The 18,687-nt window shown below is 44.2% G+C and overlaps 1 protein-coding gene across 1 annotated transcript in view; it reads left to right on the top strand.

Annotated features, from left to right (window-relative positions):
• The first annotated feature begins 254 nt into the window (after positions 1–254).
• Positions 255–18,687, top strand: part of LOC134910838 (uncharacterized) — a 268,706-nt gene continuing 250,273 nt past the window's right edge. Inside the window, exons 1-2 of the mRNA XM_063919222.1 lie at positions 255–443; positions 2,421–2,620. Of these exons, the coding sequence (XP_063775292.1) occupies positions 2,441–2,620 (180 nt within the window). The 5' untranslated portion in view covers positions 255–443; positions 2,421–2,440. The remainder of the gene's footprint in view (positions 444–2,420; positions 2,621–18,687) is intronic.

Genomic DNA, 18,687 nt, shown 5'->3' with positions numbered 1-18,687 from the left:
TTTATATGAATAATATATATGCTTATACTCCATTTTAGTCACCATATTATAACTACCTCAGTATAAGTGTTGTTTAACCCCTAAATCAGGGTTACATGTGCATGCCCCATTTTTTAGAATTTACCATTGGAAAGATGGCACCACGGGAGAAGCATACAGTACACTGGACACTTTTTACATCTATCCCCCCTGCAGCACAACATGGTTTTACCCAGATGCAGTTACATTTAAAGAATTTTCTGGCCAATTTACAAAAACAGTATTACAAAACAGTGTAAACTATGTGAGATTACACGCCCTTTTGATCTCTAAACAAAGCTATATTAAGTTACAGCTGCCCTATAAATGCGGTAGAGCTGAAACTGATTTACTGAGTCTTCAGAACGTACCTTCGGAGTTTTCTGCTGCTAAAACGCAGGATCCTTCTGTGCTGTCTGCTAAAGGTAAGATGAATATACAGAAAGTCAGTGTTGCATTGTAGTGAAATTTCTCAGGTTCCAAAGCAACGGTCAAAAGTGTGGTTTTCTTATAAATACATAAAAGTGTATTGCAAACAGCAGCTAGCAATAAATATGTTGGTGCACATAGAAATAAATAGATACTGTACATTACTTAAAGATACATATTTTATATTTTGTGGTTTGTGCATAGAAAGGAAATGAATTGACTGTATAGGAAAGGAGTGGGTTAAACCCCATAGGCTGGGGGCAGGCCTGTTTTTGAGCTTTAGGGGTGGACGTTATAGGGTCCTATAGGAATAGAGTATAGGGGTGGGCTAGTGGTATGATTAGTCTGGTGAGGGGGCTGGGTCAGCCTCTTTTGTTCCAGTCTTCCCACCCTCCCTCCCTAAGGGGCGGTTCTGGTAGTGTGGTTTTTCGTTGGCTATGGTGTTTTCGGTTACGGTTTTTCAGTTAGTGGAACTTTTCATGGCGGGAAAGAACGGCAAGTTACCTGTTGTTGGTTAGGAAATTGATTGGAGTTAGATTGGTGGTTGATTTTTAGGTGCGCTCACCTTCGTTGACTGGTATACATCTGCTAGACCACCTTTACGGGGGCAGCCTCACCACCTTTACGGGGGGTAGTCAAGAAGAAGGTTGAGTGGATACCTTTGGTGTTTTAGATGGTTTAATTTGGTCGGGGGTTAAGTTGGTTTTATCCATTCTTTCGTGCCACCATACTTTAAATTTTATTATCTCATGCAGTCATTAGATTGCATTAGTTAATTTAAATAAATAGCTGACAATTTCTGCCAAAATTTATGTCTCCGTGTCTTTATTTAATATATAACGTATTTTAAGTTTTGGTGTTATATATTTGAAAACACAGGGCAATCATCAGCCGATAGGGGGTTTAATGTCTTTGCTCCTGCAGGATATTAAATGTTTGCTGAGGGATATAACGGGATGGATGAGATGCCAGCAGTCAACTGACACTGGCATCTCGAAACAGAATCCTAACCCCCTCTTCACGTAGCCTACACCTAACCCTCCCAGCCCCACAGCCTAAACCTAACCCTCCCCGGTGTTGCTTAACTCTCCCTTTCCTACAGCCTAACCCTAAAGCCCGTCACCCTCATCCTAAACCTAACTACCCCCCTACACCCCCCACGCCCAGGAGTCCCAGCAAAACGCAATCAGGATTCCGGCGTTCAGGACTCAGGCACCGACATTTTGATTCAAAATGCGGTGTCGGCATTGGGACTGTCAGTATGTTGAACGCCGGTATCCCGAATGGCTCCTGATATAACATATTACTTTATTGATCTGTGCTTAAAGGGTCACTGAATACATTATATTGTTTAAGATGATCTCACATAGTGCAGAAACTGTCAGAATTAAAATATATTATTTATATAAAAAACAACAACACCCAGATCACTTGGAAAAACGTAAACTCTAGTGGCAGCAGTTATAGGATTATTATTCAAAAAGAAAAAAAAACATAAACTGCACACAGAATACCTCATATATAAAAGAACGGACTCCAAACGTTTGACACAATAAAAATTCTAAACTGAAAATAAATGACAAGATGTACTGTAGTTTCCACCTGTCAAGATTATATTATTTTGAGATTCTTTATTGTTCTTTAGGGGACATTTACTAAGCAGTGATAAAAGTGGAGAAGTGAGCCTGTGGAGAAGTTGCCCATGGCAACCAATCAGCTGCTCTGTATACTTTTATAGTATGCAAATTATAAATGTTACGTCAATGCTGATTGGTTGCCATGGGCAACTTCTCCACTGGCTCACTTCTCCACTTTTATCACTGCTTAGTAAATGTCCCCCTTAGTCCTTTGCCTATGTACAGTACAGTATAGTTCCCTTGAAGCTTCTTATTAGCATCAGACAACAGACATTCAATTAATTGTCTTATTGCTTCCATGTACATTGCTCATGCATATACTTTATTATCTGACAGGAGAAAGCTTGGCTAACACCATGAGTATCACTGACCCAGTCACAATACTGTCTATTATTCTATGTGTTTTCGTGGCAATACTTTACTATGGACGCAAAAGAAACATTTATCACAATTTCCCTCCTGGTCCCACGCCATTACCTATCATCGGAAACATCCACATTATGGACATGAAGAGACCTTATGAAACTCTACACCAGGTAATATTTAATGTACTATAATAAACCTACAGTAATGAAGCGGTTAAATGATGGTGTGTTTTTACATTGGTACATGCATTGGAATAAGTGGAATTAAAATAAGAGTTAAAAGAGTGTAGAAGAGATAAACAGGTTATTGGGCAATGTGTACATAGGTGTAACTATAATGGATGCAAGGTGTGCTCACCGCACGTCCCTGGCCTACACCGTACACTCTGCACCCATATAATTATACTACTTACCCCTCCAGAGTCCCGCTGCAGACATAAATCACTGGGAAAATGGCCGCCTCAGCCATTTTCCAAGTGATTTGCACATGCAAACAGTGGATATTACTCAGAATTGCAATTATTGTTGTATTTTAATTATTAGTTATTCTACAATAATAGGAGCATGTACAGTATCTATAAACAGAAGAGGGGCACTTTGAAGGGGGGTCTTTTTTGTTTTATTGTATGCATTTTATCACAGCTGTCGGTATACTGTAGTTCAGACTGCCCGCGTGCTTTAAGCGTTGTGGCCTGTCATAGCCATTCCTTTTTTTATTGATTTTTTTCCCAGTGGTTTGTTATTCCTAGATTTATACATTTTGTGGTTTGCTGTGTATGTTGTAAAGACACCATATCAAACACTGGTTTGTGTTCGAGACAGAAATTACGATTATTGTGTCAACTAAGTTGATTGTGCTCCTCTAGTGCCAGTGGGGGAGATTTACTAAGCAGTGATAAAAGTGGAGAAGTGATACAGCTTGGAAATGCTCTGTATACTTTTATACTTTTATAATTATATAATTACAAGATATAACTGACAAGAATAACAGACTCCTATTAAATTAAAAATATATTTAATATTGTATGAATTATCATGTATCATGTGCACAGATTATGCTTAAGTCCACCTCCATTTTTTAGAAAGTATATATACTTGTCATTTTTTGATGTTTAAACTTTTAAGACCGGTCTTGTTTTATGATACATGATAATTCATACAATATTAAATATATTTTTAATTTAATAGGAGTCTGTTATTCTTGTCAGTCATATCTTGTAATTATATAATTATAGCGCAAGAGTTATTATAAATTGGAGTTCTGTGTTTAATTGCACTTGGGTGGTCCAGTGTAATTTATTTGACCTGTTAACCCCAGGTCATTAACTTTTTGCAGCTGAGTTTTATTATATCCAAAAGGGCTTTTTATAACAATTAATATTAGCGCCTGATATAAAGAGGTTTTTTTCTGTATACTTTTATAGCATGCAAATTATAACTATTACATCAATGCTGATTGGTTGCCATGGGCCACTCCTACAATGACTCACTTCTCCACTATTATCACGGTGTAGGTAATGTGGAAGCACAAACACCACACAATAAAGGGAACTGAAGGCTTTATTGACAAACACACACACACACACACACACACACACACACACACACACACGATAGCGCAAGGTGCAGATTTTAAGCAGTAGTGCACGCACCAGGAGTATACAGGATTTTATACAGATGGAGCCTCGCCCATCTAGCCTTCTCTGCTGCACCATGGTGCACCAAGGCTTATTAGCATACGCTTTTAATCTATTATTATCAGCTGCAATACAATACAGAGAGAAAAATACAGCAGGGGATTAAGTCATTACAGCAGGGGATTAAGTCCGACAGCACTGGCTCAATTAATCGTATTAAAGGAATAGATGAGCAGGGCGCCATCTGTATAAGTGAACACTGGCATAAAGTCCACAGATTCTCACAGAAATTTAGGGTGGGATGCCTTGTAAGTGATTTCCCCTTTAAAAGAACGTCCCAGATTGGCCTGCATCCCGCAATCCCTGACTCCATTACATCCCACCCATAATGACTATGAATTAGTGGAAGGAAAAATGGTAACCGGCTTAATGACAGAAGTTCCATGACCTGGCAGGTACACAGATCACAGACACTCATAAGACCAGTACAGATAACATCAGTGAACATTACTGACCGAGCAAAGAATGATGGCACAGGCACACTTAAATAGGGAGGGAGGTGTCAAGTCCAACCATAATGGTAATTAGAACTACCTGACCACTGTCCATAGAGGACATGGTAGAGCAGCACCTCTGGCACTTTCCATAACTGCAGCTCACATAACCATGGGCCTGGCGACCCCTGGTGGCAGGGAATCATACTGCAGGGACACAGACAGAGTTCTAACACTGTGTAACACAAACATTTCTTCTTGGGGAAAATGTTGGTTAAACATCCATCCTTGCTCCATCTTCTCTGTGGTTATGCAATCCCACAGACATGCTTACTGCATCATCTGATTTAGTGATATATACCACAGCTGAAGCTGAATTATATGCTATAGGATCAGGGCCGGCTCCAGGCCTACTAGCACCTTGAGCGAGAAAATTACAAAGTACCCCCCCCCTTCCCCAATGCACATGCTCCTGGAAAAGTGGGTGTGGCCTCACAACTTCATATTATCAATCTATAAATAAATATATTTTCACCCCCCCTCTGCACACACAATTAGCAGTTTTATACATAACTGCCACAGTAGTGTTCCTTACACATAATGTCTCCAGTATAGTGCCAGATACACATAATGACCCCAGTAGGGCAGTACCAGATACACATGATATACCTCCCAGCAGTGCCAGATACACATGATATGCCCCCCAGCAGTGCCAGATACACATGACATGCCCCCCAGCAGTGCCAGATAAACATGATATGCCCCCACTGTGTCAGATACACATAATATGCCCCCCAGCAGTGCCAGATACACATTATATGCCCACACGGTGCCAGATACATATGATATTGCCCCACGGTGTCAGATACACATGATATGCTCCACAGCACCAGATACACATGATATGCCCCCAAAATGTCAGATACACATGATATGCCCCCAAAGTGTCAGATACACATTATATGTTCCACAGCGCCGGATACACATTATATGTCCCACAGTGCCAGATTCATCATATGAGGAAAAAAAAATACCCTTAAGGCAGGGCTTACTTCGAGTGGGTGCTCAGGAGTCTGCTTTAGTGACAGTGTGCGCGGGAAGGGACAGTAGCAGCATCCATCTCGCGGCCCCGCCACCTAGCAGTGGCTGTGACGATGAGGAGGAGTCCTGTGGGCGGGCCAAAGCTAAACTATGTGTAAGCTGTGCGGCGCCGGTGTCTGACGTCAGTTGCCGGTGCCGCACAGCTTTGGACCGCCCACTGCACTCCCCCTCATCATCACACCCACTGCTAGGGGGTCGCAGGATGGACGTTGCTGCTGGCTCTAGACTCCAATATGGCGGCGAGAATAGCAGCGCCCATTAAGTGTGGCGCCCACTTCGGCCGCTCTATTGGAACATACCTGGAGCCGGCCCTGTATAGGACATTACTTTAGGTATAAGATTACCCTGGTGAATCTCAGAAATATAAGAAGGACATGACCATTACAGATTACATGGCAATAAGGGGGAGATTTATAAAGTGGAGAAAGATAAAGTGGAGAAAGATAAAGTGGAGATAAAGTACCAACCAATCAGCTTCTAACTGCCACATTACAAGCTATCAGGGCCGGTTCTAGCCCTTTTTGCGCCCCGGGCAGTACATAGGGGCATGGCTTCATACAGGGGGCGTGGTCAGTTACGCCCCCTGTACAGTAGTAGCGCCGCTGAAATGCTGAGCGGTGCACGATGACGTCATCGCGCACAGCACAGCAAAGGTCCTCTCCACGAAGGGAAACTAGACGCGTAGCGTCTAGTTCCCTTCACAGGGGGACACAGTGGGCAGCGGAGGGCACAGCAGTAGCGGATCTTGCCATGGTGCGGCGCCCTCCGGAAGGCAGCGCCCCGGGCAAAAGTCCTGCTTGCCCGTGGCAAGATCCGCTACTGCAGGCTATGTTTGAAAAATGACAGTGAGGAGCTGTTTGTTTGATATGGACGACGTCTACCCTTCATCTCTCTCCAAGATTTGATAAATCTCCTAGTAAATCCTGTACAAACGCCACTTATGCTAACATGTCCTTTGTGAGAACATTGTACTACACGCTTCCAGCTTTCCAATACTCCTCCAATCAAAGATAATCACTACTAATTATTTAATAATGGAATTAGCGTAACAAATAATCACTGAAGTGTTATTCTAGTTCTGGCCATAGCCCTTATATGACTCACACTAATTTGCGGTATCCATAATTTATCCGGAATCCTATCTATCTAATGAGTCACATAAGCTCAGCAAGCCCAGCCATCTTCTAGTCAGGAACATGGGGATATATTTACTAATGGTCGATATTGTTTGTTTTTGGGCCCTATTCAGACTTGATCGCAGCAGCACATTTGTTAGCTAATGGGAAAAACCATCATGGGGGTAATTCGGACTTGATCGTAGATGTGCTAAATTTAACACATCAATGATCACTTTCACAGACATGCTGGGGAATGCCCAGCACAGGGCTAGTCTGCCCCACATGTCTGTCTCTGCCCCCCCCCCCCTACCCCCCTCTCCCCCGCACAGGTACAAAAGCATTACATGACAGCGATGCTTTTGTACCTGAAGAGTGGCTCCCTACCAGCACAGCTCCTGTGCGCTAGCAGGGAGCTACCCGTCACTCTACAGGTCACAGCGGCTGCGTGTGATGTCACTGCCTGTCAATCAGGCAGATGTGATTGCTGGGCTGAGATGCAGATCGCATCTCTGGCATGCGCTGCGCACTGCCGCGTCGGTGGAAGCGCAATTCAGACCTGATCGCCCGCTGTGCAAAAATGCACAGCAGCGATCAGGTCTGAATTAGCCCCCATGTGCACTGCAGGTGGGGCAGATCTAACATGTGCAGAGAGAGTTAGATTTGGGTGGGGTGTGTTCAAACTGAAATCTAAATTGCAGTGTAAAATTGAAGCAGCCAGTATTTAACCTGCACAGAAACAATATAACCAGTGCCGTTTCTAGCGGCGGGCGAACCGTGCAACCGCACGGGGCGCTCGCAGCGGCACTTTGTGTGTCCTTATCTCCTCTCCTCCCTCTTCCCGAGCGCTCCTGCTCAGGGGGCGGAGTTTCGCGGAATGACACGTTTGCGTTGTGACGTCACGACGCAAACGCGTCATTCCGTGAAGCCCCGCCCCCCGAGCAGGAGCGCTCGGGAAGAGGGAGGAGAGGAGATAAGCCTGGAAGGAGGAGGCGGCCGGCGCGAGGGACGTGAGGCGGCCGGACCCGAAGAGAGGGAAGATGTAAGTATTATCTTTCTCCCTCTCCCTTCCTCCCACCCCCCACTTGACACCTGCCTGCCGCGCTGTGTAAAATGGGGGCACCTGCCTGCGTACTGTGTAAAATGGGGATACCTGCCTGCCGTACTGTGTAAAATGGGGGCACCTGCCTGCGTACTGTGTAAAATGGGGATACCTGCCTGCGTACTGTGTAAAATGGGGATACCTGCCTGCGTACTGTGTAAAATGGGGATACCTGCCTGCGTACTGTGTAAAATGGGGATACCTGCCTGCGTACTGTGTAAAATGGGGATACCTGCCTGCCGCACTGTGTAAAATGGGGATATCTGCCTGCCGCACTTTGTAAAATGGGGACACCTGCCTGCCGTGCTGTGTAAAATGGGGGCACGTGCCTGCCGCGCTGTGTAAAATGGGGACACCTGCCTGCCGCGCTGTGTAAAATGGGGACACCTGCCTGCCGCGCTGTGTAAAATGGGGACAACTGCCTGCCGCGCTGTGTAAAATGGGGACACCTGCCTGCCGCGCTGTGTAAAATGGGGATATCTGCCTGCCGTACTGTGTAAAATGGGGATACCTGCCTGCCGCACTGTGTAAAATGGGGACACCTGCCTGCCGCGCTGTGTAAAATGGGGACACCTGCCTGCCGCACTGTGTAAAATGGGGACACCTGCCTGCCGCACTGTGTAAAATGGGGACACCTGCCTGCCGCGCTGTGTAAAATGGGGATACCTGCCTGCGTACAGTGTAAAATGGGGATACCTGCCTGCGTACTGTGTAAAATGGGGATACCTGCCTGCCGCACTGTGTAAAATGGGGATATCTGCCTGCCGCACTTTGTAAAATGGGGACACCTGCCTGCCGTGCTGTGTAAAATGGGGGCACGTGCCTGCCGCGCTGTGTAAAATGGGGACACCTGCCTGCTGCGCTGTGTAAAATGGGGACACCTCCCTGCCACGCTGTGTAAAATGGGGACAACTGCCTGCCGCGCTGTGTAAAATGGGGACACCTGCCTGCCGCGCTGTGTAAAATGGGGATATCTGCCTGCCGTACTGTGTAAAATGGGGATACCTGCCTGCCGCACTGTGTAAAATGGGGACACCTGCCTGCCGCGCTGTGTAAAATGGGGACACCTGCCTGCCGCACTGTGTAAAATGGGGACACCTGCCTGCCGCACTGTGTAAAATGGGGACACCTGCCTGCCGCACTGTGTAAAATGGGGACACCTGCCTGCCGCACTGTGTAAAATGGGGACTTTTTTATTTTTATTTTTTTCCCCTGTGATGGGCGTGATGATATCAGATGAGGCCACGCCCACTTTAATGAGACCATGCCCATTTTAATCAGGCCACACACCCTTGCTTTTTCTTTTTATAGCTATGTGGGGGGGCACGTTATTTTTTTTTAGAGCAATGGGGGGGGGGGCGCATTTTGAAATCTCGCACTGGGAGCCAAATTGTCTAGAAACGGCCCTGAATATAACTCACCCAAATCTAACTCTCTGCACATGTCACATCTGCCCCCCCTGCAGTGCACACATGGGCCCTCATTCCGAGTTGATCGGTCGCAAGGCGAATTTAGCAGAGTTACACACGCTAAGCCTACGCCTACTGGGAGTGTATCTTAGCTTCTTAAAATTGCGACCGATGTATTCGCAATATTGCGATTACAAACTACTTAGCAGTTTCAGAGTAGCTTCAGACTTACTCTGCCTGTGCGATCAGTTCAGTGCTTGTCGTTCCTGGTTTGACGTCACAAACACACCCAGCGTTCGCCCAGACACTCCTCCGTTTCTCCAGCCACTCCTGCGTTTTTTCCGGAAACGGTAGCGTTTTCATCCACACGCCCATAAAACGCCGTGTTTCCGCCCAGTAACACCCATTTCCTGTCAATTACATTACGATCGCCGGAGCGATGAAAAAGCCGTGAGTAAAAATACTATCTTCATTGTTAAATTACTTGGCGCAGTCGCAGTGCGAATATTGCGCATGCGTACTAAGCGGAATTTCACTGCGATGCGATGAAAAATACCGAGCGAACGACTCGGAATGAGGGCCATGGTTTTGGCCATTAGCTAACAAATTTGCTGCTGCGATCAGATCTGAAATAGGCCCTTTGGCTGTGCAGAAAAACTGTATAACTTTTACATAGTTTTATCACAAATGTTATCAAGTGATTTAACAGTATAAACACAGATAACAAAGGTCTGCAAAATTAAAGGTATTGAAAGCTTTTTTAATAATACTTTTATATTCTGAATTATACTCTTGTGTACATTAAGATATACTGGCCCTCATTCCGAGTTGGTCGCTCGCTAGCTGCTTTTAGCAGCATTGCAAACGCTAGGTCGCCGCCCTCTGGGAGTGTATCTTAGCTTAGCAGAATAGCGAACGAAAGATTAGCAGAACTGCTACTAAATAATTACTTGCAGTTTCTGAGTAGCTCCAGACTTACTCCTAGACTGCGATCACCTCAGTCCGTTTAGTTCCTGGTTTGACGTCACAAACACGCCCTGCGTTCCACCAGCCATTCCCCCGTTTCTCCAGACACTTCTGCATTTTTATCTGGCACGCCTGCGTTTTTTAGCACACTCCCGGAAACGGCCAGTTTCCGCCCAGAAACACCCACTTCCTGTCAATCACACTATGATCACTCGAGCAATGAAAAAACGTCGCTCGAGCTTGTGTAAATCTACAAAGTTTTGTGTGAAAGTACTTAGCGCATGCGCGCTGCGTACCATGCACATGCGCATTTTTGCAGTTTTTTCACTTGAGCGCAGCACTGCGAAAATTGGCAGCGAGCGAACAACTCGAAACGACCACCAGTATCTACAAAAAAAAAAAAATACCACATCACATTTACCTATAAGGGGGTTACATACATTTTTAAGAAAAAACAAGAAGTTTAAGTGTTCTTGACATAATTATTGTGAAATACGAAGAAGTGTAGATGATATCACTGTGTTTTTGTCTTAATTATATAATAAAAAAACCAATAAAATCAAACAATAATAGAAACAAAACCATAATTATTGAAAAAATCATTAATATCTTGTTTTTTTTGTCTTCAAAGTTCGTTTTGGTGCTTTTTGCTTATAAGTTGTTTCTGTGTCGTGCATGATCCAGCAGTAGTCATGCTGACGTCCCAATGACCCTGGTATCTTCTTTCTACATCTTTAACGTCTTGGTGGAACCGTTCACCCTGTTCTACACTGTAGTCTTGAGATTATTCGGGAAATGCTCAATATGTAGTGTGTGTGTGTGTGTGTGTGTGTGTGTGTGTGTGTGTGTGTATGTGGTGATGTGTGTGTAGTGTGTACATGTGGTGAGTAGGTGTTTGTGTGTGGTGTGTACTATGTGTGTATATATGTTGTGTTGTGTGTATATGTGTGTGTGTGTGTGTGCGTAGTGTGTACTGTGTGTATATGTGGCAGCGATGGATGTGCGTGTACTGTATGTGTGTGTATTGTGTGGGTGTTTGTATATGTGCTTTATGTGGTGTCAAGTACTATTAAAAGACGCAAAAAAGTAATAAGAGCAGCTAAAATTGTAAACGAAAAGTAAATCGCTATAGAGAGTAAAACCAAAACTAAAAAGTTTTATAAATACATAAACAGTAAAAGGTTAAAATAGGAGAACATATGTCCATTAAAAGATGAACTGGAAGCCTTGATAAACGATGACAAAATAAAAGCGGATATACTGAACAATTTTTTTTCATCAGTATTCACCAGGGATGATCAGACGGTGATAGTAGTGCATAATGACAGTGAAGGTAATGATTCGTGGCTAGATGCTTGTTTAAGTGAGGAAGTAGTCATGGAGAGACTAAGCAACATAAAGATTAATAAATCACCAGGACCAGATGGTTTTCACCCGAGGGTTATTATGGAGCTTAAGGCACAGCTTGCAAGACCCTTTTACTGTATTTGATTTTCTATAGTTCAATTAGATCAGGTATGGTACCAATGGATTGGCGTATAGCTGAGGTAGTGCCATTATTTAAAAAGGGATCTAAAAATCATCCTGGGTGGGATCTAAAAATCACCCTCTATAGTGGGTAAAATATTGGAAGGAATTTTGAGGGACAGCATAGAAGATTATCTGCGGAATACTAAATTTATTAGCAAGAGTCAGCATGGGTTTGTGAGGGACAGATCTTGTCAAACTAACTTAATTAGCTTCTATGAGTAAGTGAGCGATAATCTTGACCAGGGAAAAGCAGTGGATGTGGTCTATTTAGATTTTGCAAAAGCCTTCGATACAGTGCCTCACAGTAGACTGATCATCAAATTAAGAGAACTTGGCCTAGGAAGTACTATTTGTACATGGATAGGAAATTGGCTGGATAATAGGGTACAACGAGTAGTGGTCAATGGGATCTTCTCCAGCTGGGCACCAGTAGTCAGTGGAATACCACAAGGGTCCGTATTTGGCCCTCTACTGTTCAATATATTTATTAATGATCTAGGAATAGGCATGGGAAGCACAGTGTCAATCTTTGCAGATGATACTAAACTGTGTAAGTTAATTAATTCATAAATCGATGTTGAGTCTCTACAGTTTTGACTTATTTAAACTTGAAACCTGGGCTGCAAAGTTATGCATTTTGGGATTAAAAACAAACTTGCATCCTATTCACTTAATGGGGAAAATATAGGGGTAGCAGTAGTGGAGAAATATTTGGGGGTGCTCATAGATAATAGGCTTAATAACAGTACACAATGTCAAACTGCAGCAAAGAAGGCAAGTAAAGTGCTTGCGTGCATAAAATGGGGCAGTGAGACAAAGGACGAGGATGTAATCCTGCCGTTGTATAAAGCATTGGTACGTCCGCACCTGGAATATTGTGTTCAATTCTGGACACCATATTATAAAAAAGATATCGGGGAGCTTGAAAGAGTTGAAAGGCGAGCTACTAAACTGATTAAAGGGTTAGAGACACTGGAGTACGAGGAAAGACTTACTAGGTTAAATTTGTATACACTAGGAAAGAGGCGTCTAAGAGGAGACATTATTAATATCTTCAAATATGTAAAGGGTCATTACAAGGAGCTAGCAGGGGAGGTGTTTATTAATAGAACTCAGTATAGTACACGTGGACACTCACTGAGGCTAGAGGAGAGACATTTCCGTACAAAACGTAGGAAAGGGTTCTTCACGGTAAGGGTAATAAGGATTTGGAACTCCCTGCTGGAGAAGGTAATAATGGCGGACTCTGTAAATTCATTTAAAAATGGAGTGGACAGTTTTCTAGCGGGAAAAAGTATACAAGGCTATAGCATTTAATATATTGACATTAAGTATCTGGGAGTGGTACGAAATATAGGTGGTCATTCCGAGTTGTTCGCTCGTTGCTAATTTTGCTATGCTGCGATTTGTTGCTAAATGCGCATGCGCAAGGCACGCAGGGCGCATGCGCTTAGTTATTTAACTAAAAACTTATTAGATTTGCTGTGGATCCTGCGGCGCTTTTCAGTCGCTCTGCTGATCGGTGAGTGATTGACAGGAAAGGGGCGTTTCTTGGTGGTAACTGAGCGTTTTCCGGGAGTGTGCTAAAAAACGCAGGCGTGTCAGGGAAAAACGCGGGAGTGTCTGGAGAAACGGGGGAGTGGCTGGCCAAACGCAGGGCGTGTTTGTGACATCAAACCAGGAACTAAACGGACTGAGCTGATCGCAATCTGTGAGTAGGTCTGGAGCTACTCAGAAACTGCATAGAATTATTTAGTAGCAGTTCTGCTAATCTTTCGTTCACTATTCTGCTAAGCTAAGATACACTCCCGGCGGCCTAGCGTGTGCAATGCTGCTAAAAGCAGCTAGCGAGCGAACAACTCGGAATGAGGGCCATAGTTGTCAATTAGTATGAAACCATTACTTCAGCGGGTGCATTATAATATGCACAGCTTAATACAGAATACAGGTTGAACCTGTTGGGCCTTTCCCCTTTCTTTTCAACCTCATTAACTATGTTACTATTAAAGTGTCTACTGTATGTGTGTGTACTGATGTATGTGGTGGTGGTGGTGGGTGTGTGTACTGTAAGTGTGTGTATATATGGTGTGTGTGTGTGTGTGTGTGTGTGTGTGTGTGTGTGTGTGTGTGTGTACTGTATATGTTTGTAGTGTGTACTGTTGTATGTGGTAGTGGGTGTGTGTACTGTAAGTGTGTGTGTATATATGGTGTGTGTGTGTGTGTGTATGTGTGTGTGTGTGTGTGTGTGTGTGTGTGTATGTCATAGTTGCCTACCATCCCTCATTCTGCAGGAGACTCCCGGAAGTAGCATCAACCTCCCTCACTCCCTGAATAGTCCAGCAATCTCCCTGATTTTACCTTATCTCCATTATGGGTGGTCTTCTGGTTGCCGACGATCGGCCTCCCGGTGCCCACTATACCGGTGCCGGAATCCAGGGCCGAAACTAGGACTAACGGCACCCGGGGCAAGACAGAAATTTAGCCCCCCCCCCTCGGAAAAAAAATATAATAATAATAATAATAATAATAAATAAATTATATATATATATATATATATATATATATATCTTGGAGAGAACTGGCACTCACCCCAAAAAGAATAATGCTCCGGTGCCCTCTGGAGTAATAAACATACAGCAATAGGAATCATGCAGCGGCACTCAGAGACTAGATCCCAGTAGGTAACGTGAAAAAAGGACTTTTAATCCATAACAGCAAATAAGGTGACCAACGTTTCGGGGCGCTGGGGCCCCTTTGTCAAGGTGATACAGTGTACAAATAACAACATACCTTAAATAAGCAGTGAAGAGACCCGCGAACGGGACGCACGCCGTTGAGAAGTGGGTGTGAGCGGAACGCCGCTCTGATCACTTCCGGGTGCAGTGACGTCAGCGCTACCTTGCGTCTATGTCCGTCATTTCCAGGATACCCAGAGCTTGCTCGGTCGCCTAGGAGACCGGCGCCCGTCAGTAAGCAGGACTCCGGATGGACGTAGGATTGGCTGGCGTGAACAACAACACAAAACAATCAGTGATGCAAAACATAAGAGTCTGAACTGGATGTATTTTAAACACCCAGCTTAAGACAACACTGTGCAAATTAAAAAAGGGGCACATTGCTTTGATTTCATAACATACATGATGCCTATAGTAGTGCATTTTCATTGTACTTAATAATTAATTAGCAGAGATGCATATATAGAGCAAAAACAGGAGACACCTGGATAAAAGCATAAGGCCTTGTGTAACCTTAGGGAAATGTTAACTAATGATCAACTAAAGGGAGCTATGGTTTGATAATGTTGGCTAAACATGAATTCAGATCTGGAATATACTCCAGGTGACTTTGTCATTAAGACCCTTAGGTCTGATAGTGTCCAAAGAATAGATCCATCTGGCTTCAAGACGCAGAAGATGTCCACCACGGTCGCCGCCCCGTATAGATTTGGGAACATGATCGATGATCTGGAAATTTAAGTCTTGAAGTGTATGCTGGAAGTCGGCGTAGTGTTTCGCCACTGGTTGATCAGAGGTTTTCCCTGAGGTAGCATATTTAATCGCGGATCTGTGCATGGCAAAACGTTCCCGGGCAGTACGCACCGTCTTGCCCACATATTGTAGCTTGCATGGGCAAGTAATTAAGTATACAATGTGGGTGGTGGTGCATGTAATAACGTGCCTGATGTTATATGATTTGCCAGTGGAAGTGGATGTAAAGGATGCACCAGGCATTATGTTAGTGCATGTCTTGCACCCAAGGCACTTGTAGCAACCTGGGGGCTTGGTCAAAAAATTGGAGGGCACGCTTTCCCCGAAGCCTGTTACATCTGAATGCACGACAAAGTCTCTAATGCTTCTTCCTTTCTTAAAACATGTAAGGGGTCTTTTTTTCTTGAAGCAGGGTAATTTCTTGTCTGTGGACACTATTGGCCACATGGCTTTCAAGGCTCTGGGTACAACAGGACTGGCCGTCGTGTATTTTGTGACTAGTGGCACCAGCTCTTCACGTTTCTTAAGTTTCTGTTGTAGCAAATCATGACGCGGAATGGCTGCTACTTCCGATTTGTGTCTCAAAAGGTCGCCTTTATCGTAGCCTCTGACTGCAAAGCGGTTTACTACCGTGTCTAAGGCTTGGTCCAATCTGGAAGGGTCACTGGTGATTCTTGAAGCCCTCATCAATTGAGATCGAGGGAGACCTTTCTTCAAAGCCCGCGGATGATGGCTGTTTGCGCGTAGTAGTGTGTTTTTGTCAGTCGGCTTATAGAAGATGTCCGTTCTTATACTTCCATTAATGATGGACACCTGGACATCTAGATAATTAAGCGTCAGTGGGTCGCAGTTTGCTGTGATCTTTATTGGTGAATCTCTACTGTTGATGTTGATCACAAGTTGTTCAAAAAGCTGTTGGCTCCCCGTCCACAGGATAAACACATCATCGATGTAACGTGAGTAATGCAAGATGTGCTTGCTGAAACTAATGTCCGAAAAAAACATAGCTTGCTCCTCCTTCATCATGAACACGTTGGCAAAGGAGGGGGAGACGTTGCTCCCCATGGCACATCCGCTGGTTTGGCAGTAAAACTTCCCATCGAACAAAAAATAATTCCTGGTCAAAGTGAGTTCCAGTAGTTTTAAGAAAAGGTCCAAATTGATGGACATCAAATTTTCATTGATGAGAAATTGTTTCACCGCTGCTAAGCCTTGAGTGTGGGGGATATTGGTAAATAAGCTGCAAATATCGATGGTGCAGATTAAGGTGCCCTCAGGTATGTCAGACAGTAGAGCAAGACGGTTCAAAAATGCAGTGGTATCTTTCACAAAATTTGATTGTTTTAGAATAAGTGGTTGGAGTATACCGTCCAAAAAGACAGACACCGGTTGGTATAATGATTGATGGGCCGAAATTATAGGTCTGCCCGGAGGACATGCTAGATTTTTGTGTATTTTCGGTACAGTGAATAGGATTGGAACTCTAGGAAAATCCTGTTTCAGGGCCCTGCATAACGCCTCAGAAATGCAGGATGAGGCACAAGCTTGATCTAAAATACTGTCCACTTCTCGCTTGTAGATGATTGTAGGGTCGGAAGGCAAGGCTTTATACATGGTTGTATCATCAAGTTGCTTGTAAATTTCGGATTTGTAGTCAGCCAGGTTCATGATTACAATACCGCCCCCCTTGTCGGCAGGGCGGATTACGATGTCCCGGTATTCTCCAAGTTGTTTCAAAGCTCTGAATTCTAGTCGAGATAAATTCTGATGCATTTCATGTTGGGCCCCAGTGTATTTGGTAACAGAGTCGTCTAAGAGTCTAGTGAAGGTCTTGATGGATGCATTACTTGACTTGGGGGTCAAATGAGGATTTATGTCTAGAGTTGATAAATGCCTGATGTGGATCAGATGAGGCCACCACTGGATGGTCCTGGAAGTACTCTTGTAACTTCAGCTTGCGTGTAAAGTGATACAGCTCGGCTTGCCAAGTGAGACCGTCAAATTTATTGGTAGGTATGAAAGACAGGCCGTTGTTGAGTACTCTGATTTCGGTATCCGTGAGGGTACGATCTGAAAGATTGAATATTAGACTTTCCTCCTTGTGGAGGTGTTTCTCGATCCTGCGGTTCTGTTGGCCCCTACGGGTGGGCGTCCTCTTGCTTTGGTACTCTCTACGGCCACAGGGGGGGTCCCTAAAGGGACAGCACCATGGTCAGTGGGCCCATCTGAATCCGCAATATTAAATTCGTTATCGCTGTTAGACGTGGCATACTCGCGATTGCGTGACTCACCCCGTTTGCGCCAGGTATGCTTAGATCTTTGGTTGTACGGGCGGTGATTGCCTGGTTCTCCCCCAGCTACCCACCGGTAGACTTTGTTAGATTCATAGTCCTCCCGGACAATAGCACACTTGTTGCGTTTGAATCTAACCAATTCCTTACGGTAATTTTCACACTGGGTTTTCAACTTCTGCATCAGTGCCTGGCTCATATCCAGTTGTAAAGTGTCTCTGTGCTCTTGCTCCAACGCTTGAATTCTGTCTCTAGTAATTTTCAATTCTCTCCCCGACTCCTCTACTACCAGCAAAATTAAGTCAAAACTGCACTTGTTTAATATGGCCATCCACTTGTTACAAAACTCGGCATTAAAGCGGCCTATAGTAGGCACATTGCGGATTCTGAAGCCGCGAGGGATCATTCTATCCCGATAGTAGTCGGACAGTGAGATGCCGTGCATTAAGTAGTCTGTTTCACGTCGTTTGAGTTTAATAAGTTGATGGTAAATATCCTCCATATTTAATTGTTTTTCTGAGTCGGCTAAGTCCTCAGTAAACAGCACCCGTTCAGCGTCCATTTCATTGAAGCTGAAGCTGTTAATTGGACCGGGAGGTACGTTCAGTCTACTCAAGGGGGCCTCTTGAGTCATATTGATGTCAGTACAAGGCAGTATGTTCAAACAGAGAAAAAAACAAAAAAGCCCAAACTTTGCTGGTATACAATTCGTTGAAATGGGGAGAGAATGGGTTAAATCTCAAAGTGCTATGTGCTCGATAGGAAAGTGCCAAGTGTCCAAAAAAAGTGCTTGCGTGTATAAAGTGCTCAGTGCTAGGGCGCAGGACTCCACCTTGCGGTATTTAATGGCTCCGTTGCACACAAGATTTGTATGAATAAGTAATTTAAATAAAGCTGTAGCAATTGAAGGATGCGGGGGTGCCTCGTTCCAGGGTTAATGAAAAGTCATGAACATATATCTTGGAGAGAACTGGCACTCACCCCAAAAAGAATAATGCTCCGGTGCCCTCTGGAGTAATAAACATACAGCAATAGGAATCATGCAGCGGCACTCAGAGACTAGATCCCAGTAGGTAACGTGAAAAAAGGACTTTTAATCCATAAC

Source organism: Pseudophryne corroboree, chromosome 4 (assembly GCF_028390025.1).
Source record: "Pseudophryne corroboree isolate aPseCor3 chromosome 4, aPseCor3.hap2, whole genome shotgun sequence".
Taxonomy (NCBI): Eukaryota; Metazoa; Chordata; class Amphibia; order Anura; family Myobatrachidae; genus Pseudophryne; species Pseudophryne corroboree.
The sequence above is the reverse complement of the archived record's forward strand: the minus strand, read 5'-3'. Positions and strand labels throughout refer to the sequence as shown.